This window comes from Equus quagga, chromosome 8 (assembly GCF_021613505.1).
Source record: "Equus quagga isolate Etosha38 chromosome 8, UCLA_HA_Equagga_1.0, whole genome shotgun sequence".
Classification (NCBI taxonomy): domain Eukaryota; kingdom Metazoa; phylum Chordata; class Mammalia; order Perissodactyla; family Equidae; genus Equus; species Equus quagga.
The window spans coordinates 114025822-114049975 of NC_060274.1; the positions used below are offsets into that span (position 1 = coordinate 114025822).

The window sequence follows — 24154 nt, forward strand, 5'->3', positions numbered from 1 at the left end:
CTCCTAAATGGGCAGAAATTTGGAGACAATCTCGAGAGAGGAAAGAGCTCAAAACAGAGGGATTAAGTAAATACATGCATAGTGAACACAGGGACCACTAATACAGCTTGGCAGTCAGACCCTTCCCCTCTAGGCCAGTCATTGTAAGACTCTTCTCTGTGGAATCTGACCAGCCCAAGAGAAAAGGCCTAAAGATATTGACAATAGGAGTTCCTCAAATGAAAGCCCATCCAGACCTTCCAACAGTGAAGCTCAAAGTTAGCAAGCCATAGTCATGTTTTCAAAGCTTCCCATCAGCTTTTTAGTCTTATTCCTGAGCAGATGACCAAAGATAACCAGGGATCTGAGAAGTCTCTACTATGGAACAGAGAGAGAAAAGCAAACAAACAAATAAAAACTTGGAGAAACAGAAACAACACAAGAATAAAATTATAAAGTTGAGATTAAACTTCCCAGAAAGAAGAGCAAAAGACAGAGATAGAAAATTGGAAAAAAGAAAAGCAGAAGAGAAGTCCAGATGGTCTGATATTGAAAATGGGGTAACAGAGAAAATAAGCGCCAGAAATTCACTAATGAAATAAGCCAAGAAAATTTCCCAGAACTGAAGGACACAAGTTGCCCGATTTTAAAAGTTTATTACGTGTCCACTGTGTCCACAATAGATTAACATGGAGCCACGCCAAGGAACATGATGGTTAAATTTCAGAACACAAAAGACACAACTTCTACAAGCTTCCAGAGGGGGAGGAAAAAGGGTTACTTATAAAGGATCAGATGGCTTCGGGTATTTTAACAGCAATACTGGAAGCAACAAGATAATAGAGTAATGTCTTCAAAATTCTGAAGGAAAAAAATATCTACAACTTAAATCCTGTACCCACTGAAATGCCAACTGAGACAGAATAATTTCAGAGAGGCAAATTACTGAGATATTTATCTCCCACACACCTTTCTTACTGGAGGATGTCACTCTAACAAAATTAGAGATTTAAAATATTCTAAAAAAGGCTAGCCTATGTCATATCAGAATATAGAGAAAACAAGACCCAAGGAAGGAGGGAGGTGAAGGGAAATGGCAGGAATGACAGCTGTGCACCAGATCGGAGTACTGTGACCCGAGAGACAGACATATCGAGGGCTGTCAGGACCAAGCTTCCCACTGCTATCTTTCTAACAGACTGCCTGACTCAGTTTGGTCCAGAATTTTTTCTGTACTTATCTGATTTTGACCAAACCTAATGAAAAATCTGTTCTCCCCTCCACGCCCTGGTGAATTGATCAGCTGATGCTTACTTTAAACCACCTACTCCCACAGGTTGTGCCTCGATCCACTCCAGAGGACTGGAGATGAGCCATGGTGAGTGTAGACACTGAAAACAGAAAGCAGCCCACTCTTTCCAATCTGTGTCTACCACACATCCAGGACCTGGCCCACATGACAGCCCAGTCAGACGCCCTGACTGTGCTGAACCCTGGTTTCCAGGATTTACCCATGAGCTCACCCCCAGTGTCTTCCCCAAAATTGGATCTTATAAATTATCAGAGAAGCTAAGTCAAACTATGACCCAGAAACTCTGTTTAGCTTATCTTCTCCTAAAACACTTGATCTAATTGTGACGATATTGCCCTTTTCCTTACACAGCTAGGTTTAGTTTACTACTCAACTTTCTAAAATTAACAATGTATTATTATTCAGGATTACATACGTAAGTGGCAAAACTCTATAGAAAAGAAAGATTAACACAGAAATCAAGATAATTGTTATTTACGGATGGTGAGAAAAGAAAAGGAAGTATAATCAGAGGGAGCAGAGAGGGGTCTTTTAGGATACTGCGGATTCTATTTTTAACCTCGGTGGTGGCACACAGGTTTTTATTGCTTTATTCTTCTTTAAATGATATTACACATTTTATAAAGTCTCTGTATGTATGATTCATTAAACATACAATCACAGCACAGCCTCGCAAGGAAGAATTTCCCTCCTTTTACAGAAAAAGCGACAGTTTTATTGATATACTCATATCTCAGGAATAAACAAACCGCCTGCCCACCCAAAAGCCTTGAGTACAATTCACTGCCACCTGAACATCACCTGTGTGTCGGCCCATCACTCTGCAGCAGTGTCAAGATTCAGGAGACAGAAGCAAAGGTCACAGGTCAAAGAGAGCCTGCAGGTACTAGTCCTCTCCTCTCTACCACAGTAAGACTTTGGTTAATTTTTTAAAAAACAATTTACTATTCATCCGCAACATCTATAGTGACATTCAAGCCTATCCTGTTTATATTTTTCAAACACTGTGTTGAAGTTGCTGCTATTGTGTTTCTTTTGGTACCAAATTGAAGTACATTAAAGTAAAGGTAAGAAGGAGAAAATCAATTTGAGCACAGGATGTAAGATTTAGAAGATCTACCTAATTCATCCTACCAAGATTCCCTTAACAAATGAGGCTGAAAATACGCCAGCTCCAGCTTTGGACTTCTGAATGCAATCCAAACCATTCAGATTCCTAGGAATCTGGCAGGCAACATCTCATTTCTGCCCTCTCCCCTCTTCTGGTGAGTGGAGTGACCATCTCTCCATCATTAGGTACCCCTAAAACGGTCGGTCATAAAGATTTATCTGTGGGTTGTCTACACCAGTGTTTTCCAGTCTCTTTCCCATCACGGCACGCGCACGAGGTGCTGCTCCTTGTGTGGCACGCTGGCTGCTGCTCCCACCAGGTCTCCCCAAGACAAGCAACATCTCAGCACAGGACAGCCCGTCTGCTCCTTCCTGGCATGTGAGGCTTCTCAGTGAGGAAGGTCTGGCCTGCATACTACACAGCACGAGAAGGTGTCTTCTACTGAAAGCCACTGGAAGAGGAACGCTGGAGGACAAGCTGGGCTGGTCTTCAAAGATGGCAGTGACGGACAAGAAAGTGGACTTTTTTCTACTTTCTTCTTCTAAGCCCTCCCCCCAATGGTTGAAGATGTAAAATCAATGGAAACATCTGATGACTGCTACCACAAAGTGTTTCAAACTTACATGCAATAAAACAGGGAAACAAAGACAAGAACAACCCAAGGGTCATCATCAAGTTTTCTGTTTTATTTAAGATTTTAGTTTTAATTCTGAAGAAAGAGGTACATTTCCTTGTTTTTAGTTTTAGCATCAGGTTATAACCAGGTTTCTGTTTTCTTTTCTCCTGTCTTCTCAATACTGCACAAACGTCCAGAAACTACAGGGTTAAGTAAAAGCTGCAGGCAAGGACGTCAGAGATTTGTTCCTGATGGTGATCAGATGGCCCCAGAGCAGTGCTATCTCAGAGCGCCCTCGTCAGGTGACTTTAGGGTCAAAGAAAAAAAGATTCTGACAGAGAATGACTGAAGAAATCACTTACATTTCAGCTTTTATATTATGAGTAGGAATTAAATCTGTGAATACTTTTTTTCTTTAAAACATTTGAATTTACTTTAAATCTAAAGCCAAAACTTTTTTCTCCTTTATAAAAATCACTTCTCCCGTCCTGATAACCTCTTTAGCACTAGGCCAGTTACTACTACAGATCAATTTGTCTTTCCACCAACATCCAATAAATTCTTTTGCTTAATGACACAATCAAATCCTCTGCATCAACTTGCCAAAAGAATTAAAAATTAAATTAAATTAAAAGCGTTTTCCCTACAATAGTGAGAAGCTGAATACAAGATGTATGCCAGGACCACTGCTTTCCCCCATGCACTTGCTTAGCAATCTCATGTCAATTAACCTGGTTTTCAAACTTCTGCAGTTGATAATGCATTTACTTGACCTTTCCTATAGATTAATCGTCATTTTCTGCTAAGCAGATTATGTCATTATTATGCGCAACAGACAAACAGTAATTTTCTAAGTATCGAGACTGCCCTTTGATTTTTTTTCCTCCTTAAAAAGGCATTTTGAAGAAACATTCAACAGTGTCACTCAAATGCTGGATCAACAGAAACTTTTACAATAAAAACAGATGGTAATGACCCTGTGATCGCATTGCATCTGGGTTAGGGAGAAAAAAAAATTGATCAGGAAGTGGATTCTTCAGAACATAAGAGATGAGAAAGGAGCTGTGGGTGGGCTGAGAGGGAGAAAACAGGGTGGGACAAATCCTGCGTTTTCTAATGGTTCCTCCTCCTTCCCTAATGGCGGTCCAGTGTTGAACTCTGTAGCAAATCTGTGGGGGTTTTGCTGGGGGGTCTGAAGGCTGTCTGAAAGCCTGGGGGTGGGGAGTGGAAGCTGGAAGGATTTGAAGGAGGAGGGTACGGATTCCAACCGGCTCTGTGCAGAGGGATCTGTGTGCTGAAGGGGGCGCTGTGGTGGGTTTGGGATGGAGCAGCACTGGGGCCGTCCATCTCTGTGAGGGCCTGAAGGGATTTTAGCCAGTGCGGAGGATTGTCATCTTGAAGAGAGTCTAAACTGTTTCCTGAAGATGCTGGAATACCTAAGGAGAGAAGAGAAAACAAGAAGGAAAATGGTGAGTTTGTGAATAAAGACTATAAAATTTGTCAAACAAAAAGAATTTTAAGATGATTAGTTTATCCAAAAACAAAAACAGAAGACAAGACAACTTTAAACTACTTCCAAATAAGACCTTTCAATCTTATGTTTCTTTTACCCTCTACCCACTATGACCACAATTTATCACATAAACCCATGCCTCTTCTTCCACTACACAGACATCATCCTCCACTGCCACAGAGGCAGAGCTGCAAAAATGAGTCCCCAGAATTGCATGACGTCATTTCCCGATTGTGCTGCTCCTTCTCTAACAGGGATTCACAAACAAGATAGCCTTATAATAGAGAGCTTTATTTAAAAAGTGGAGTATGTTCCTTTAAGAGGATAATTCAGATCCTTTTGTACTTTGAGACCTAGAAAATACACACAGGCTGCCAGACGTTAGCACCTACTTACACCAAAAGAAGCAACCTAGGCACCAAATGGCTTATGACACGACTAGGCCAACAAGTTAACTGAGACTGCAGGATCCCAGAGAACGAAACAAGCCACCCCACACTCGTGGCTTTGTGAAAAGAAGCTAATGTTGAAGAGACCTCTGTTTTTCATTTAATCTGTGCTAAGACCCAAACTGACAGCAGTCAGCGGAGCTGAAGGAGGGAGAAAGTTACCTGTGATGATGGCTGGGTCTGTCCAGCTGCCAGGGCCGTCCCAACTCAGGCTGTCGGTGGTGGCAGTGTTGGACGTTGGTGCACTGTGGTTGGCGTTGGAGGGGGAGGAGGAATTGGGCAGTCCACCAAAGTTGATGTTAATGTTGGGTAGAAGTGCCCTTAGCCCGTCCTGCCATTCCTTCACATTTAAACTCTCTACAGAACTGCTGTTGTCTGGGAGATTTACCAACAAAAAATGAAAGATAAAAAAAAAATAAAAAGCTGACGTTAGAAACATATGTTGTCCTTTAGTGGTTAAGCGGGAGAAGAATTACTCTTTCTTTATTGAGCATGTAAAATGGCTTGTCCTGGCAAGATAAACTTGGTTAGGATTTTGCTCCTGAGCTCAGAGCCCCTGAAAGAAGTGAGGACAAACTTGCTCAAGGATCAGGAGAGGGAGCTTCTTGTCCTTACAATAACCTCTTCACCATTTTGTGTTTGAAAATCGATACTCCAGTTTAAAGAATCAGCGCTCCAGAGCACAATTTAGTTCCAGCTACACTGTGGAGTTTCAGGTAGTGAGGCCTTCAGCCTGCTGAGCCGCTTTACGCTCTGAAACCAAAGCAAGCCTGCAAAGTCCAACACAGGAGCTGGTTTTCGAGCCCGTCAAATGGAAGAAAGGTCATCTTATGAAGAATAAACATAAGCCAATAGAAAAAGAAAAGTAATTATGTTCTTCCTGCTATAAAACTTAATACATTTCAGAGGAGAAAGGCAGGGATGAATAGGCTTTTGAATTTGAAAAGAGTGTTTTTCCACTAGTCACAAAGCCCAAGGAGGTAGGGGCTAAGCCACCTTCCAGATGGAGTAATTTCCAGAGCAGGCTGCCTCCTCTACTCCAACAGCGCCACCAATCATTGAAAACACGAGTCCTGGTGTCCTGCCGTTCCCTGGTTATATTTATGAATGGCGTCAAATATGGTAAGAATTATCAACGTAAAAAGGCTTTTTATAAATTGTGACTAAACTAACTTGATCTACTACTATCCAGAATCCACATAGTATAACTAATTGGTTGAGGAGGAAAGGGTAAGTGTAACTACTACTCAGAATAATTGTTTAAAACAGGAATGTAGGTCAAACTACCAACTGGGGTTTTTGAGAAGAACACAGAAAATTATTTCTAGTTCTACAGAATTGATTAGCAATCACCATTAAAGATGATGCCAATGGTGATGGTGAAGGATATTCTATCAAGCACAGGCTACGCTTGATGAATTCGAAATTTTTTTTTTATAATTTTGCTTCGCACCAATCACTGATCTATGCCAAATTATATGTTTCAGCAAGTGAAGCATTTAACCCTACTGACCTTATTTATAAAAAGATAAAAAACTACAACCAAACCCAACAAAAGTCATCCCTGAATCTACTAAGATGAAGAAAAGGCAATTTACACCATACAGACAAATCACTAGAAAGAAAAACCAATTCTTCACACCTACTTCCATTTCACAATGAATGCAGGTTCCTGAAGCTCAGCCTTCTATTTGCATCTACTTTACATCTGTATTGTGTTGTACAACTTACAAGGCACTCTCATAGTCAATTACTGTTTCACTTGATCCTCATGTTGGATCAAGGTAGGCAGAGCAGGGGAAATAACCCGCATCTAACAGATAAAGACTCCAGAATAACGTGCCCAAGGTCACAGAACTTACATAGTGAGGACTTGAACCCAGACCCTACCTGAGTTGTTCTTTTTTTAATAACATTAAGCTCTCTCTCCATCTACTTTGTATAGGCTATTAATTGACTTTTTAATGGGTCAAATATTTAAGGGGAATCTCAGGGGCCTATGAGCCCCATGATTAAAAGAAGCCGAAAAAGAAACACAACAGTATTACAGAATGTCCATCAGCCCTGATTAGCAGGATAACGAAATATTTTGCTGAAAGAACAAACTGGACTTTGCAGCCAGTGGGGGAAAATTCTAATCAACAACACAAGCATCAATTTCCCCCGGCTCCAACTGCATGAGGCATTAACAAGACGACACTAATAAAGTCCTAGAGGACCTGCAAGTACAGGGAAGTTTGGTGGCTGCGGCACATTCTAAACCTTAAAGTAGTCAAACTATCAGACCCGATGGCTTCAATTAATCAGAAATTGAACTCTAAACAGATGTAACTTCCTAGGAGGAAAATAAAATCCCCCTGATATAAAAGACTGATGTACGACTACGTGGGAAACTCTGAGGAAGATTAATGCTCTTGAACATTTCTTTGTTGGCACAAAGAAAGGGTGACAGAAAGGAAATCAGCTAAATCTAATCCCATTAAAATAGCTCCCTCAGTCCAGCCACACTTGAAATCACCTCCTTTACCTCTCCCCCTGACTACCTCTGACCAAATTTCTTTTGGCTGTGAGGGCTCCTGGTAATTCCATTCCTTGCAATGCACATAGCAGGGTTTATTGACCTCAGTACTATTGACAATTCGGAGTACACAGTTAATTCTTTGTGTGGGGGGCTGTTCTACACACTGTGGGATGTTTAGCAGCATCTCTGGCCTCTACGCACTAGATGCCAGTAGCGTACATGCACGCACACACGCACGTACACACACGCACACACACACCCCTCTAGTTTTGACAATCAAAAATGTCTCCAGACATTGCCAAATGATTCCTGTGGGAGCAAAATCATTCCTGGTTGAGAACCACTGACACAAATGAAGATAATTCCTTTTTCTAGGGCTCTAAATAAGCCCACTGCAGTACATATTTCCCTTTAAAATAGTACCAGGTCTTTGACCACTGGACTCAACTTGATGCAACTTGATTTCCTTTTATTTATATATGACTTCACACTGGAGGACAATTCAACATGTACAAGTCAGAAGATCTAATGGAGAAAACACTGGGCTGAAAATGGCGGACTTGCTGTATAAGGCAGCTCCACACTGGTAATTAACATAACTGTAGGCATATAGATAAGTCTCTTAATATCCCAGGACCCTACTTCTTACGTGGCAATAACATCTGCCTTTCTCTCTCGTAAGGATAAACTAAAATAAGAGAAGGGAAAACAATTTGAAGGCCATTTACTACTTGATAAATGCCTAAGAACAACCTTTGTCTCTCGTACTCAATATTGAACAGAGAGTAAACTTTCCAAAAAGCCCAGGCAGAGGATTTCTCACTTGCCAGAAACTGGCTCTGTGCACAACGGTCTCCTCCTAGGAACGCAGGGATAACACCCAGCACTCTCGCAGAGGCACTGTGTGTCAATCTAACTAATAAGCCTTCGCAAAACCAAGGACAAAAACTGCAAAGACAAGATATGATATTAATTTTGTTTTTCAGGCATTTAATTAGTAGTAGTATAATGTTAGGGAAGCACTGCATATTTTTAAAGGACTGCTAATATGTTTAAATGTTTCATGATGTTAAAAAAACTAATTTTAATTTATACAAATATTGTACAACACAACACTATTTCAGTTCTAAATAATTTGAGGGCAGAAGAGCAGGTCAAGTTGTTCGTAGTAGTTTTATTTTTCAGTGTAGAACTCAGAGACAGGATTTAAAGTACTGTCAAGATGCCACACACCACACTCCCACATTCCATGTGTAAGAAGTATCAGTATACGTTCAGTTTACCTGGCTCAGAAAGCCTTTTATTAAGGAAGAAATGATGGTTACAATTCTACCAGCTTCCTGGTAGCCTAATACTCAGTCCATAACAAGTTGATCATCACACACTGAGCAAGTTGACAAACCTAATTTTCAGTAACAACAAAAATTAGTATAAAATGCATGTGTTAACACTGTCAAGATAAAAGTCAAGGCAACTATTCACTGAGTGCCTACAGTGTGCAAGGAGAACAAAGCACTTAAACCATGACTCCTTTTCTCAAGGACCTTATAGTATAGATGGTGAGACAAAGCAAATACGTGAAAAGTCCAACAACTACAATCTGAAAAAGCAACAGAACAAATGTCACAGGGTTGTAATAATTAATAAACACTATAAAAATTTAGTAAACCGGTAAGTTAGGCACACGTGTGGGAACGTGTTGGTGGGTGAAGAGGAGTAGCAGTCATTCATTCATGAGTTGTTTGGTTACTACACAGACTCCCTGAGCCTGAAAAACCCATGACAGGTTGAAACTGTCTTTGGTATTTCTACATAACACTAGACTAGTCCAACTACTTACTAGGGAGTATAAAGAGAGACATGTTTTACAAGCGACTACTATATTCCGAGATAAAATTAAGCTGTGTTCTGATATCAGACCTTTTATAGAAAATCATAAAACAGGAAAAGATGAAGGGCTTAGAGAAGAGCACACAGCATTATAGCCGCCAAAGTGGGTTTCTTTGCTTTCTGTTCCTCAGATTAACTGGAATATGATTATTATGAAATGCAAAAATACAGATAAGCAAAATGTAGGAAAACTTCCTCCTTAGGGTAAGTTGTCACTGGTGCGAGCCATTGGGTTTTTCTGGTTTACATAAAATCTTCACCTGAAAGAATGATTTTCAGGTTGGTTTCACAGACTGCAAAACCATCTCAGGAGCTACTGGGGAGGAAGCTGAGGGGCCAGGGCACTAGGACACACATCCCCCCATCACGATTTCACATATTAGGGTACCAAGTAAGACTGCCTTTCACAAACAAGATTTGCTGTGAAGAGTGAAGACAGAAGATCTTCTTATAATGATAACGTGGTAAGAAAAAACACATTTAAGAGGAATTCTAAAACAAACAGCTATTCCAAGTATTTTTTTCCTCTAATACAATTTGTACCACCAGGTCAGGGTTTTCTGTCTCTTCTCGGAATTCTTGCCTCTACCTTCTTTTGGGTTCCCCCTCCTCACGGTCTTTTCATTAAATAATAAACACATAGGCCTTATTAATTAAACTAGCTAGATGCAACTAAATGCACAATCCACCATTCTCTACTGTCACGTTTGGGTGGGGACAGCTGGCCCACATATATTCAGCCCCGATCCTTAGGCTACTCCATTCACCACTGCAGCCCGAGGGCCAGAGCCCTCTTATTTCAAGTTAGATTTCTCTGTTAGCGGTCAAACACACCCCCAACTGCGTAGCAGTCACTGAAAGTCCCAATCACAAAATATTCCTAAAAGAGTTTATTCTACTCTTCAGTTTTTAAGCCTTATCTAATGGCTACTCCCCAAAGCCTCAACCTACAACTTGATCTTGTTTTCTGAAGAGCTTTCATTTTCCTTTTCTTCACTGCTGTCCTTTACATTTCAAAGTCAGAGGCTCCCTCCAGTGTTTAGGTTACTTAGTGCAACAAATCTCTGTCAGTACAAGTAGTTGTACATCAGAAATCTAGTTCCCATTATGGTTACCCCTTGCCAGTTAAGAGCCTCAAACCTTCACGCATTTTTAGAAGGACATAGCGTACAGCCTGTCTCAGCCACTACACCCCTCTCACACACCGTCACCTTGCCCTGATTTATACCATTTCCTATCAGCTTGGGGATAGAGTCCATCTCCACCACTGCATGATTTTAAGAAAGCTAAACTTTCTCAAACTTCAACCACATATCTCTAAGCAGCTCAAATATAAATGGATTATGCTTGTCTTACAATGTTAAACCAAACTTTAAAGAGCACACAAAATTTCTCTTATTGGATTTTGAAAGAGGCCTTCATGATATAGCCATGCTGTACTGTAGTACAGCTACCAAAATCATCTCAATTTATTAACCAAAATTTGAAGGGAAAATACTTTACGAATGAATTCTTTCAAACAGATTTATCAAATTAATTTATGAAAAAATGTTATTCTGTTTAAACAAAAAGAACTAACACTCAAATTTCTAGGATTATGCTCCTTGTAAAGCAAGATAGATCAGTACTACAGAGCAGACTTGCTGGGGCAAAGACAAAAACTAAAGGGTATAATCGATCTGAAAGTAGAGATGAAACTAAGAGAAAAATTCTAAGAACTCAAATCAAAGAGTTCTGAGAACAGAAGACCTTCAACGAAGTAAGAACAAAACACAAAGTTTACTGCCACTAGTAGAAAGTAGCAGAAACAACACGAACAGGAAGAGAGGCTGTGAGGATCTTTCTGGCCTCTTCTTTCCTGCCTTTCTCTTTGTCTGGAATGCCTTCCTGATCTCTTCAATTAATTTTTACTAAATCTTCTAGAAGTCTGTCTTTTCTCTTCCACTCAGATCATTCTAGATGACGGCACTTGTGGTCTGAAACACATTCATTTGGCAGCAAACTTGTGCTGTGCCATCCACTGGAGTTACTGTTTACCTTTCGTGTACTCACACTTTCTCTCTCACAACTCTACTGAAAGGCCTGAAAGGGCTATTTCCTACATTCTTCAGCACGTAGCTCAGTGTCTTAGAAACTTGACGTGCTTCAACACACCTGCTCAATCAACGATTCAACTTGAGAGAAGCTGGAAAATCACTTTCCCAAAAAAACTCTGTTTAATTCATATCTGTATCATGCTATGAATCAAATCTTTCTCTCCAAAGAGATGCAAATCTTTCTGAAAGCAGGAATCAATAAGCTCTGGGCTCTAAAAGGCTTCTCTGCATGTAAACCAAGGGAAAGGAGTCACTAAGATGCTATGTTTTCAATAGTGCTTGAAATGCCAAAATACACGCAAATATAATTTCTAAAGTACAATGCACCATATTAATTTACTTAAATAAGGAATGCTTTTTTAAAAAGCTACTCTAGTACACTTCTTACAGACTTGCACAGGATGGTAAACAAGTCTACTAGCTCATAGTCCATCCATTTTTCTACTCTAGACACTACTCATCCACTCACTATGCACTTCACATACTTGATTACTTTAGTACCAACAATCCAAAGAGCCAAGTAGTCGCTTCATTTTACACATGAGGAGACTGAGCAGGCTCTGGAATGTTACAGAATTTGCCCAAGGTTAGACAGTGAAAAAGTGCTGAAGTCACTAATCAAACCCAGCCTGTCTCCAAAGCATTTGTTCCCACCAGCAAGCACACCACCAACCAGTCCTTGTCCTGGCAGGAGTCATGGGCCAAGAGAAGGGGGACACAGACAAGTTTAAATAACTACACTATGTGATAGTAAACGCTGTTCTGGTGTGAACAAAGCCCTGTGGGGCATAAAGAAGAAAATGAACAATTCTTTCATTCTGCGTGCAGAATAAATGGTGACTAGTGAAGCTCAGAGGAAGAGAAGTTGACGTGGAAGAGGGAAAGGGCATTCCATACAGAACAGAGAGCAGCTAACCATAAAATACGGTAGGAACACTTCAAAATATAAGTAGATGTGTTTCGCACAATGTGTGCCTTTCTCTTCTAGAATCTTCCTAGAAAGATCTACAAGTCTGTTTTAGGAGAGAATCTCATCATCTAATGAGAACTAGGAAAATCTCTAGATGTTTGCTTTACAAAGGATCTAGGAAACAATCTATTAAAAAAAAAAAACAACAGGGAAAAATATTCAATGGAAAGATGTCTACACATAAAGCTATGTAAAGAATGAGGAAAAAGTAAACTTAAAATTTAATGCAAAAGATAAATACATTCTTAGAAGCATTATAGACTGGATTAGCTGGAACCTGGACCAGAAAATACAAGCAACCGAGCTAAATGACATGGGAGGACAAAAATCCAATATAAGAAATCCATAAAATCTGAAATTGGAAGGAAAGCATAAAACTGAGCCCTGACTGTGAACAAAGGGCTGTGAGGAGATCCAAGGACAATCAAGAGAGCTTACCACCCGGGAGAGAATACAGAGATGACCGGAACAGGATTTCACCAAAACAAAATATAAACTCCAGAGACATGGAGGGTGTCCACCACCCTAAGATCTCTGAGGTCTAAATCTGCTAGAAGAAAATAAACCTGATAAAATTCACTTCCTGACCATCTCTCTTTCCCAAGCTGGAAACAAGGAGGGAAACTTTTATTGTGGACTTCCGACCAAAAAAGAACTGGTGGGCTATTGAGAACATAATAGAAGCCCTAAGAGTATGCAACATAATTTTAGGATTACAGAAGCAAGGACCGAGAACAACTAGACTTGAGTGCTTAGAGGGCTGGCATCCTGGCGATTTCTGAAACTACCACGGTGTACTGCAATCACCTGTTCACTTGTTAGTTTTTTCTACTAGACTGCTAGTTCCTCCAGAAAAGGGCCCTTGATTTAATCCTCTTTGCATACAGTGAACAGTTCCTGAATCTGAACTTCAAGAGATATTTAATGTTTCCTAAATGAACAGCCCTGAACAGTTGCTTCTACGTTTTTTGAGAAAACAGCTTTCCAAAAAAGATCAAAAGAAGGATGGGTCAGGGTAGTCCCACGGTTATAAAGGGTAGTGATTCACAGGCCACCAAAAATGCCAAAATATCACATTCTGACTATGCAATAATAAATAATTCTAATAAGGAAAAGAAACTGGGAAGAAATCTAAAGAAACTAGTTGTTGCATGGAGAGCATTTCATTGGATTAGATTTGAAAAGAAATTTAGAAAAGATAGATGGAGGTACACAACCCACCTGTGTGTAAGAGTATCATGATCCTTGAGGATTTGAATCAGAATTCATAATGATCCGAGGCTTGTGAAAAATGCTGGAGGCAAGAAAAAGCTAAGTTTGGAATAGGAGAAAATTAGGAAAAGCCACCGCTCAGCCTGATGTCATAATGTTAAGCCACGAGAGGAGAGCGAGCTATGTAGTTCCATCGTCATTACGCTTCCTTCCATTTTCTTTTTAAAACAGCATGATCCTCAAGCCAGAAAGCACAGAGTAAGCAATGTGGAGAAGAGAACGGAGATGTGGAGAAGACGACGTCCATAGAGATGCAAAGACAGTAAAGGAAGCTCTATTCAATTTAAATGAGTTTAAAATCTCTAGGTGCAAAATGAATTCTCTAGGTGCAAAATGAATTCTATAGCAGGTATTAATCTTCACAGATGTGATCCCAAAACCACTGTTAAGAGAAGTGCCAGCAAAGGAGGAAATGGCACACTCTAGAAGGTACATGCTTATAATTAGTTCTTGGGAAAATTCTCACACAGATTAGGAGCCGGACAATTTCTCTAGAAATGAATATGACAGGTTTAAAAGCACTGCCCTATTGCTTGTGTCTGGGGGCATTTTTCATGGGAAATTACATGTAGCATTTTGGCTTAGAACCTCAGCTCCTTTCCGGTTGAAATACACAGGAAGTTTAATTTTGAAGCGGAACAAGTAGTCCTGTAGGCAGCTTCTACTGACACCTGTTTTCCATTGGAAACGTCCTCTTTCTATATTCTACGGTCCATTTCCTTCCCTCTTCTGTTGCCGGCCCAAATCCAAAGACTTTGCACTTAGCTCCATTCCCATGCCACTGACACATCAATCCCATAAAACAAATGGAGTAGAGTGACCAATGAGAGTCAAAAGGCATTTCCATAGAATCAATCACATAAAAGTAATTTATTCTTTGGACAGACTTTCTAGGATGTCATAAGTATAATATATCCTGAATTCAGCAGTTTCTGGTCAAGTTCTCTGATGGTAACCTTTTGGAATAAGATGGTAAAGTACAGCATGGATAACAGCAGTGTTTAAACGAGTTTTCACAGAACTCAAGATACTGTATGTCGGCCTAAAAGTTTCTCAGATACTGCCTGGCTTAACTTTTTTTTTTAAAGACTGGCACCTGAGCCAGTCTTTTTTAAAGACTGTTGCCAATCTTCCTTTTTTTTTTTCCTGCTTTTTTCCACCCAAATGCCCCCAGTACACAGTTGTATATTTTAGTTGTGAGTCCTTCTAGTTGTGGCATGTGGGACACTGCCTGAGCGCGGCCTGACGAGCTGTGCCATGTCCACACCCAGGATCCGAACCAGCGAAACCCTGGGCCACCGAAGCAGAGTGCACTAACTTAACCATGGCCACAGGGCTGGCCCCCTGCCTGGCTTAACTTTGACTCTATGCTTTTTATTATAGTAACAAGACTCACAAATTTAATTTAAATATGTAAATGGAGAGCCAATTCTAGAGATGACAGAATCAATAATTCATACAACTACTCTTAAATTTAAATTCCTCACACAAATGACATTAATAATGTTACTAATAATGTTTATCTATCACTTTATAATCACAGTTCTTTCATAAGACAAACTTGTAAGATGGTGATATACAAAGAGGATATACTCTACACCAATATAAATACATCAAATTTAACAGATAGACATTCAGATTTTTGAAAATGCGTTAGGAAAGCACAGGATGGAAGAGATCAAACTAAACAGTCAGGTGGATGAAAAAAGCTCTAATGGTTTTACTTAACAGGCTTAAATCAAACCTGATGTGACAACTGGGTAATGGAACCTCTTAGAAGGTAACATTAAGACCACATAAATAGATCTGCAATGTCTACATCAGCAATTATGACACTGAGAAAATCATAAATAATAACTACTCTGAGCCTCAGTTTCCTCATTTACAAAATGGGGATACTACCTACTGCACAGGATATTTCTATAAAAGGGCTCTGGTTAACCGTAAGGAATATACAAATATTAGTAATAAGAATAGAGTTAATGAAAAAGTAGATTATCTGATCACATCTGGATTATTATAGTAAAGTGTGAGCCTCATATTTTGAGAAAGGCATTCATTGTCAAGTCTAAATATGTGTTGAGGAGAACTGGACTACAGAGGAACTAGAAATCATGTTAAGTGTAGTATGGCTGAAAGAACTAAGGATCTAGAGGTTACCAAACAAGTGGTAACTGCCTTCACATGCTTGACATGAAGAATAAGTGGGAAAAAAATTTTGGCTTAACCAAGAGGAAAAAATGCTTTAACAATTACAAATTGCCCTAAAGAGAGCTCCCTACTTAAGAAAACATTAACCTCCCAAAACAGCTCATAATTACCCTCAGAGAGTTAGGGGAAAAAAGGTATTTCATAGAAAATTTCTGAATGATGTTTTATGTGTCTCTGTGTTAGGGGAAGATATACCAATGTTTACATATATACACAGATTTGTGAGTATCACAAGTGAGAAACTGGAGGTAAGAAAAGGGTTATTAGATGAAAAGTGTGTGTTGGGGGGGTAGTAGTCTTGGGAAAATAAGGAAAAGTCGAGAGCTGAGGTTTCCAGAGTTCAGAGGTAAAGATGACAGAAGAAAAAGACCACTCATGGAGTGGTGAAGGGAATCTTAACAGTGAATGCCACAGGACAACCAAGAGGTAAGCTGTAATTCATGTGCAAATGAATCTGATTAAATGCTTCCAAAGGTTCAGATGTAACACAAAGCAGATGCAGGCTTTGCAGGCCTCCAGAAGGAATCAGACACTAACATCGCTCTCTCAACTATTAGTTTTCATTCAACAAACAATTATTAAGTATCTACTTTGTATCATTTTCTCTGAAGCTTGATGCTATTAACATTATGCAGCAGCCTCCTAAAAGTCATGCTGTTCTGCTCGTTCTTCTATTTCTTTAGTGGATCACCAGAGGCTGCCCACTCTGAACAAAGTCAGAAATAGCTTTTGATTGTTTAATTCCAATAAAACATTTTTATTGGGGTATAAATTCCTCTTCAGGCTTGTGTTCAGACCAAAGTATTTTGCTGCCTATGCAGCAAATCCCCATATGGTTATGTATCTACTGAAATTCCCAAGATTTCTAATGTTCATAATTTTCCAAATTAAAAGATTTCCAAATTTTCTAAAAGTTATTACAAATACTAAACCCATTTTCATTTCTTGCTGAGGAAGATTCGCCCTGAGCTAACATCCATGCTAGTCTTCCCCTATTTTTTAGTATGTGGGCCACCAGTACAGCATGGCCACTAACACAGCAGTATAGGTCCAGGCCTGGGAATTGAACCTGGGCTGCTGAAGTGGAGCACGCTGAACTTAACCAGGAGGCCACCAGGGCTGGCCCTAAACCCATTTTTTTAATTCCATTATATTACACAGCCCACTTTTGTTTCAACAGTGAAGACCAGTTAGTCTCATCTTTTTCTAAAGATGGTTCCTAATCTTAAGGTTTAAATCAAAGTCACAAAAAGCTTGCAAAGACGATAACTAAAATTACCTATGCTTTGGAACATTATTTTAATTGATTACTTAATTGATTCTTCATAACCTAGCTATGAGATTCATTTTTAGAAAGCATCTTTTTAGGCATTAAAACAATAATTTCCTTTATTTCTTAATTTCAGAAAAAAATTGTTTCAGTAAATGAAGTAACTTCTGCATTATTTTATACTAAAACTAAATGAAACAGATATGGATATAGTCATGGTGACAAACAGTTCCAACCCAACAAACCAAGCATACAGCTTTAAGAGTTCTTTCTCATTGTACTCTTTACCCAAACCAAGAGATATCTGTTAAAGATTATTTTGAGATTGTTTTATAAAGAAATATTTCATTTTAAAAATAAGCATATATATATATATTTTTTTCCTTGATTAAGATTAGCCCTGAGGTAACATCTGCCGCCAATCCTCCTCTTTTTGCTGAGGAAGGCTGGCCCTGAACTAACGTCCATGCCCATCTTCCTCTATTTTATATGCGGGACGCCTACCACAGCATGGCTTATCAAGCAGTGCCATGTCCGCAGCCGGGATCCGAACCAGCGAACCCCGGGCCACCGAAGCAGAACATGCGCACCTAACCGCTGAGCCACCAGGTCAGCCCCAAGCATGTATATTTTGAATTTTAACTATTTTAGCTACGTGAAATATATGATTTTAAAACATAAGCCTATTTTGCTTTTTCTTGCTCCCTACCATTTATTCACATTCTAGGGAAAATAAAAAACTTTTTGCTTTCAATTTTCAAATGATGCCTCCATTTAAAAAGAATTAGTCCTAATAAGAATGCACCCTTTCCAGACCTACAAAAGATAATACCCTATGCAGGATAGCATTTCAAAAGATCCTGATGACACTTACATGCTTACTACCAGTGCACTAAGGGACCTTAGTTTAAAAATCATTTAAAATATATATTTAAGTGTTCATCCTTAGCTATGATTGATTAGGGTTGAAATTGGAAAAGATTGCCAGAACCAATTCTTAATCAGTGTTGAGTCTTACTGAGAAAAAAGAAAGGCAGGAGGGAAAGAGGAAAGGAAGATCAGATGAATACATTCTCAAATATAAATTAGAAAAAACAATTATCTCATTACATCCTGGAGCTTTATACTGAACTAGAACTAAGATTTTAGTGAAAAAAATTAATTCTACTAAAAATCACATATATTTATAAAATACTGAATTTTAGTCATATTGTCTAGAAATATTAAATGATTTTTAAAAGAGCTAGAATAACCAAGAAGTTGGGAAAAATGAATGATGCCAGTCTTAAAATGTTAAAAATCTTTATCAATTTGACATTTGACAGTGTAATGGTTGTTACTTGATCTACTCCAAAGCCCAGACTATGCTTTCTGTTTAAACGTTGTGTTTTGATTTATGAGAGAGAGAAGAGAAAAAGAAAGAATATGATCACTTAAAATCAAGAGCCAGTTAGGATATAAGCTGAAAGGTAGCAGAGTGGTTACTGGGGAGGTAAGTGATCATAGAGACTCTGAGTAAATACTCAGCAGCCTGACAGAGAGAGAGCTCTTTCCTTTGAAAAAGGAAAATCCAGGCCTGTCAGGGATCTCATAGTGAAATCATACACGTAGTGCACATCAAAGTCTAGTCGAAACATTCCCCCCTCTAATTGTGGTAAGTTACACGGAAAAAGAAATAATTTCATCTCTGTCCAAAGAAAGAAAAAGAAACTAGATACAGAGGAAAGCACAATCTATCAGAGTAAGACTCATGATGGGCAAGAATTAAAACCTGATAAGTGTATTATAAAACAAAGGTTGCAGGGCTGTGTCTACTTATTTGGAGGCTTCATTTCAACCGCTTACCATATAAAATACAGGTGAAGTCTCAGAATTTACACCCAGTAGCAGCGACTACATTAAAACTCAAGAAATGTTACACCTATCTGGGACTGAGGGAGACTATGGTTAGGTTAATTAGTGAAAGTTAACAGTTTAGAAATAAAAAGCAACATACCTGGTAGCATCTCTTACCCTAAATAGGGGGGGAGAGGATAGGGCATATATATCAGTAATCCATAACCATAAATAAAAAGTTATATATATATAAATTTTTTTTTGAGGAAGATTAGCCCTGAGCTAACATCTGCTGTCAATCCTCCTCTTTTTTGCTGAGGAAGACTGGCCCTGAGCGAACATCCATGCCCATCTTCCTCTACTTTATATGTGAAATGCCTGCCACAGCATGGCGTGCCAAGCAGTACCACATCCGCACCCAGGATGCGAACCAGCAAACCATAGGACGCCAAAGCGGAATGTGGGAACTTAACTGCGCCGGGGCTGGTCCCAAAAAGTTGTATTTTCAATAGAGAACACACCAGTGGAACAAGAGTTATGTACCCCAACACTCAGTTTAAGGCCATAAGAAATCTTCCTACTTGGATGGTGAAGGCATAACCCAGGGCCTCCTTTATCATTAGCCGGATTCCCAGTTTATAGGTGTAATAAAGGAAAAAATAAACAGCTTCAGGTACCAGTCTCCTTGCAAATGCTAACATATAAAATGACAACGTTTAAAAACATCTCAGTAATGTTCCAGATCACTACAGTCTGCTCCGTAGACATATCATTTCAGTATGTAAGACTGATAACAGAGTTGTAGATGCGAGCACAGTCCTTGGGATAAGATCTCACCATATTAGGAAACAGCGCTAGGCTACAAAACTTGATTGCAGTCAGTTTTCCTGTATTTCTTCTCGGAGATGGTGATGGTATTATCATCTTTAAATCCTTGTGGAGCTTTCCCTCTGTTTCATTATGCTGAAAAGAACAACCTCTTTGAAGAAAAAATCAGTAGATGTGCTATTATTTTACATGGTGTAGCGTATAGCAGGTCTTCAAAGATGAATCTGAGATCAGATCTTTAGTGAGGGTGTAGTATATGCTGGTGCCATTACTATATGATTTTTTTTTTTTTCATTCTGTAGTATAAGAGATGTCACCAGTCTAGTGGTCATGCATGTTGGTCCTTAAGATGCTCTCTGGCACTGTAGAAAAATCCTGGAAAAATTTATTTCCACCTCTGTTTTACTCTTTATCTTAGTTCTGACATTGGTAATTATTTTAAGTCTATATTAGGAGTACCTGCAGTGACATTTTTCCTCCTCCTAAAGTTACTCCAAGATCATTGGGTCACATTTAACAAAGGCTGATTTGACAATTTACAGGATCTGTGATGGCAGCTGCCAGTAGATGGACACTTTGAAAGCCTTCAATTCACTATTTGTACTGATACTCACAGCTGAAAACCCAACTCGCAAGAACTACTATAATAATCAAACTGTCAACAAAGTTAAAATAATAAAAAATAATCAAAAGACACAACAAAGTTTAGAAAAGAGAAATATTCTGAATCTTGAAGTTTTTTTCTCCTTGAGTTACATGTGTGAAAGCAAATTCAGATGATGAGGGCTAACAGAACTTTAAATTGTTGTTAGAATGCGATCATGGGCAAATTGCAATCTTTCTGAGCCTGGTTTATCATTATTTAGTCTTTAAAAGGAGGATTGTTAAAGACAATGTTATACATTTCATAGCTCTGAAATTTCATGATGCTAATACAAAATGCTTTTTTTATTATCCTATCCTTAAGTTTTCCCAGAGTGTGACATGGGATGCATATCCATGCTTAGCAGTGGGAATGAAACTTGATGAGAAAAAGCCATGCAAATATTTGTTCAGATAAAACATGACCGGGGGGAGGTGGGCACCAGTATTGTAACCTCGCTGTATTTAAATAGGGTCTTTACTTCTTCAAAAACAATATTTAGAGAAAGATGGAATATAAACACAGCATGTATCCTAAACACATGAATTAATCAACACAGCAGAAATAAATAGATGAAAAGTCACAGAAAGATGGCTTGAGACTTTTTCCTCTGCTACATTAAGTGTAGAATTTAAATGAAAATTACTATATATAAATTAACACACATGCGCGCACATTCAACCTCACACCCAGAGACTGGCTTATAGTTTACCTTTGCTGAGCAAACGTTTTCTTACATAACGCCGATAAAATGTCATGAAGACAGAGAGACTATTATTGCCACTTCAAAACTATTCCAACGATTGTTTCAAACAATTGCACCTACTTAGGAAAGCAAGTATCCTAAGGGTCTCTTGCCTACAATTCCTTTCCCCCGCGCCTTTTTTGGAGGATGGGGTATAAAAGCTGCTTGACCTACAAGCTTAAATCATTCTGCTGTGAAGAAGCATGGAATATTTTAAGATCTAACATTTGCTTTTTGGTTTTACTGGGTAGAACAGTGAGTCTAGATGCAGCTATTAGCACACAGCTCCAAGAAGGAACAGGCCAAAATCTTCATGAGCTGGAGTGGGTTATTTATTCTTCTATGTTAACAATGAGGGAATTAAAGAACAGTACTGGGCCACTGAATTGTACACTTTATAGTACTTAATTGTATGTTATGTGAATTTCACCCTGAACTTTTTTGAAAAAGGTACTGGGTGCTTTAAACACTTTATAAATTACAGGCAGAGGGGAAAAACGCTTTTGGGGTGTTGCTTTGTAACAGAGCAGAATAGTGGGTCTGAGAACCAAACAGGAGCAGGAACGACAAAACTGTTCTAAGCACAGTATGTCCAGGGTCAGACTGGAACTTCTAGGAACCTTAAGAATAACCATAACACGTGAAGTGGGCTAAGAACAAAGTCAAGTCAATAGCTGCCTTTGGAAGGGTGGTCTGAAGGAATCTGGAGAAAACAGATCGGCTGTCAAGGACAACAATTTCCAGCTGTTTCATGGAACTTCTAGATACTTCAGTCTAATTCTCAAGTAGCTTAGATTATTTAGGCTTGCCTTCAGTTCTAGGTACCTAACAGGTGTAAACTAGATTTTTATCTAACTCAAACCCAGGGTAGACACTATAAAACACCATGGAAGAGAGCCGATTCTCCTTATTAAATCTTACTTCTCAAGAGGGATTCTTTAAAAAGCTTCTAATTAAAGAAGCTGTAAGCTGGTATGCCCAGCAATTTAAGGTTGCTGAGAATACTACTCATAACAGCAAATCACAGAGCAGTAAGGAGATCCAAGGAGCAGTGGCTTCTCGATCCAGCAGCATGGTCTCACAAACACAGTATTCTTGAGCAAATACTTGTATTTTGAAGCATTATCATTTTTAAATGTCACAGTTGATATCTCAGCTGACATATATGGAATAAGTCCAGGGAGGCTAAAAATACTTCAGCGTCAGGAAATTTAGTGCTTCCAAACTACGCATATTTGCTATAATATGCTATATATCTAGGTCTCTATCTCCATCCCTATTGCACTACCTCTTCAGCAATTTTTCCTAAAGGTCACTTCTAAACATACAAAATACAAGAACCAGAGTAGATTGGTTCAATAACTTGTAGGTTTGTATCTATTCACACAGCACATTCTCTTTTGGGGAAAACTGTCATGATATTTTCATAACCTACTGTGATAAAATTCTTAAGTTCTCTCTACTCTTCACCAATCTACTGCTTTTATTTCCACTTTGTTATATAAATAAAGCAGAATGGCCTAGTCTGACTAAGTAAGAAGGGATACCTTCCCTATGCAGGTGGACCGCTGATTCTTTTCAGTTTGTGTGTGAGCTTGGTGGAAACTAGCTCATACCTATAATATGGGCTCCTCAACTGCCAGACTCACCATACGCCACACCGGCTCCCTGTCTAAATCCTTCCCAGCATAAGCAACATGTCTACCAATCCCTCACACTCACTGGGCTTACTGACTCCTCTCCAATCTCATTTCTGGCTTTTCCTAGGCCTTCCCCTTCACTCTGCTTCCACGTCGTCCTACTGTGCTTTGAGGAAGGAATGTTTATTCCATTGTGGGACGTTTTCCTTTGGATCATCCTCAACTTACGGAAACCTGACCCAGGATTTCCCAGGCAATACCATGCTTTCTACAGTTCTCTCTGATACAGTCTGACTCCTGCTCTCAATAAAGGACTGGAGGCAAAGTGGGTAGAGAAGGGACCATAGGGGTTAGAAAGCTAGCCTTCTTTCCAACCTCCAGCCCTAATGTTAGACATTTATCTACCATCCTTTCTCTGGTTCGCACTCATCATTCAACACTGAGTGGTCATCACACTGACCACAGTATTCTAATCTGTCATTCCCTTACAGCACTATGCCTGTTCTTTGTCCTCATCAAAATCTAAAATCACTGAACTCCCTTCAACACATTCACACCACCGGTTCATTTCCTGCCTCAGTGGACTCTTCTTTGGGCACAAAATTAGGTTGTCTTCTTGAATAGCTTTGTGTCCTTTTCTTCTTCACCTTCTGAAGAAATTCTCAAGATTTGCTTTGTCCACTCCTGATGCTTTGTACTGAACCAGAGGAACACACAAAGTCATATATATTTGAACGCTAAAACATTTAAATGTAATCCTTATCTTTACTTGGCAATTCTTTAATTTCTTTCTGATGTACTTCTAGGCTTATTCTCACAGATTTAATCAATCTCTTTTTAAAACAGGCTCCCAATTCCACTCTTTCACCTCCATTCTCACACAATATGCATTCAGTAAATACTGATATGAGCCACTTCATCCACTCTCATTTTCTCTAATCTCACATTCTCTCTCCTTGATGTTCTGATTGTTCTTATAAATAACACAGGAAGGTATTTCCCACATCTTTAACGCTAAACCCATAACCGAGCCTCATCTCAGGAGCTACTCTACTCCCAGCTCCTACAGAAATCCATTATCCTACTCGATTCACCTATCTTCTCTTCAGCACTGTCTAAGTCTTCCTCTCAATTGCCTCTACAGGTTCTGCTTTTAAATATTTGTGTATCTCCCTTATCTTAAAGCAATGCCTTCCAAGATCTACCACCCATCTAGTTAGCATCTGGTTTTACTCTTCCCCTTTGATGCCAA

General features: G+C 39.2%; 1 protein-coding gene across 5 annotated transcripts in view; it reads right to left on the reverse strand.

The window, feature by feature from the left end:
* Window positions 1–3073: 3073 nt before the first annotated feature.
* CNOT4 (CCR4-NOT transcription complex subunit 4) overlaps window positions 3074–24154 on the reverse strand; it is a 137473-nt gene continuing 116392 nt past the window's right edge. For 3 of the 5 annotated variants that reach the window (XM_046669507.1, XM_046669505.1, XM_046669506.1), the window contains 2 exons: window positions 5143–5355; window positions 3074–4454 (listed from right to left, as the gene is read on the reverse strand). In XM_046669507.1, coding sequence (XP_046525463.1) covers window positions 4153–4454; window positions 5143–5355 — 515 coding nt within the window. In that variant the 3' untranslated portion in view covers window positions 3074–4152. The remainder of the gene's footprint in view (window positions 4455–5142; window positions 5356–24154) is intronic. The other 2 variants (XM_046669509.1, XM_046669508.1) reach the window with 1 other exon arrangement.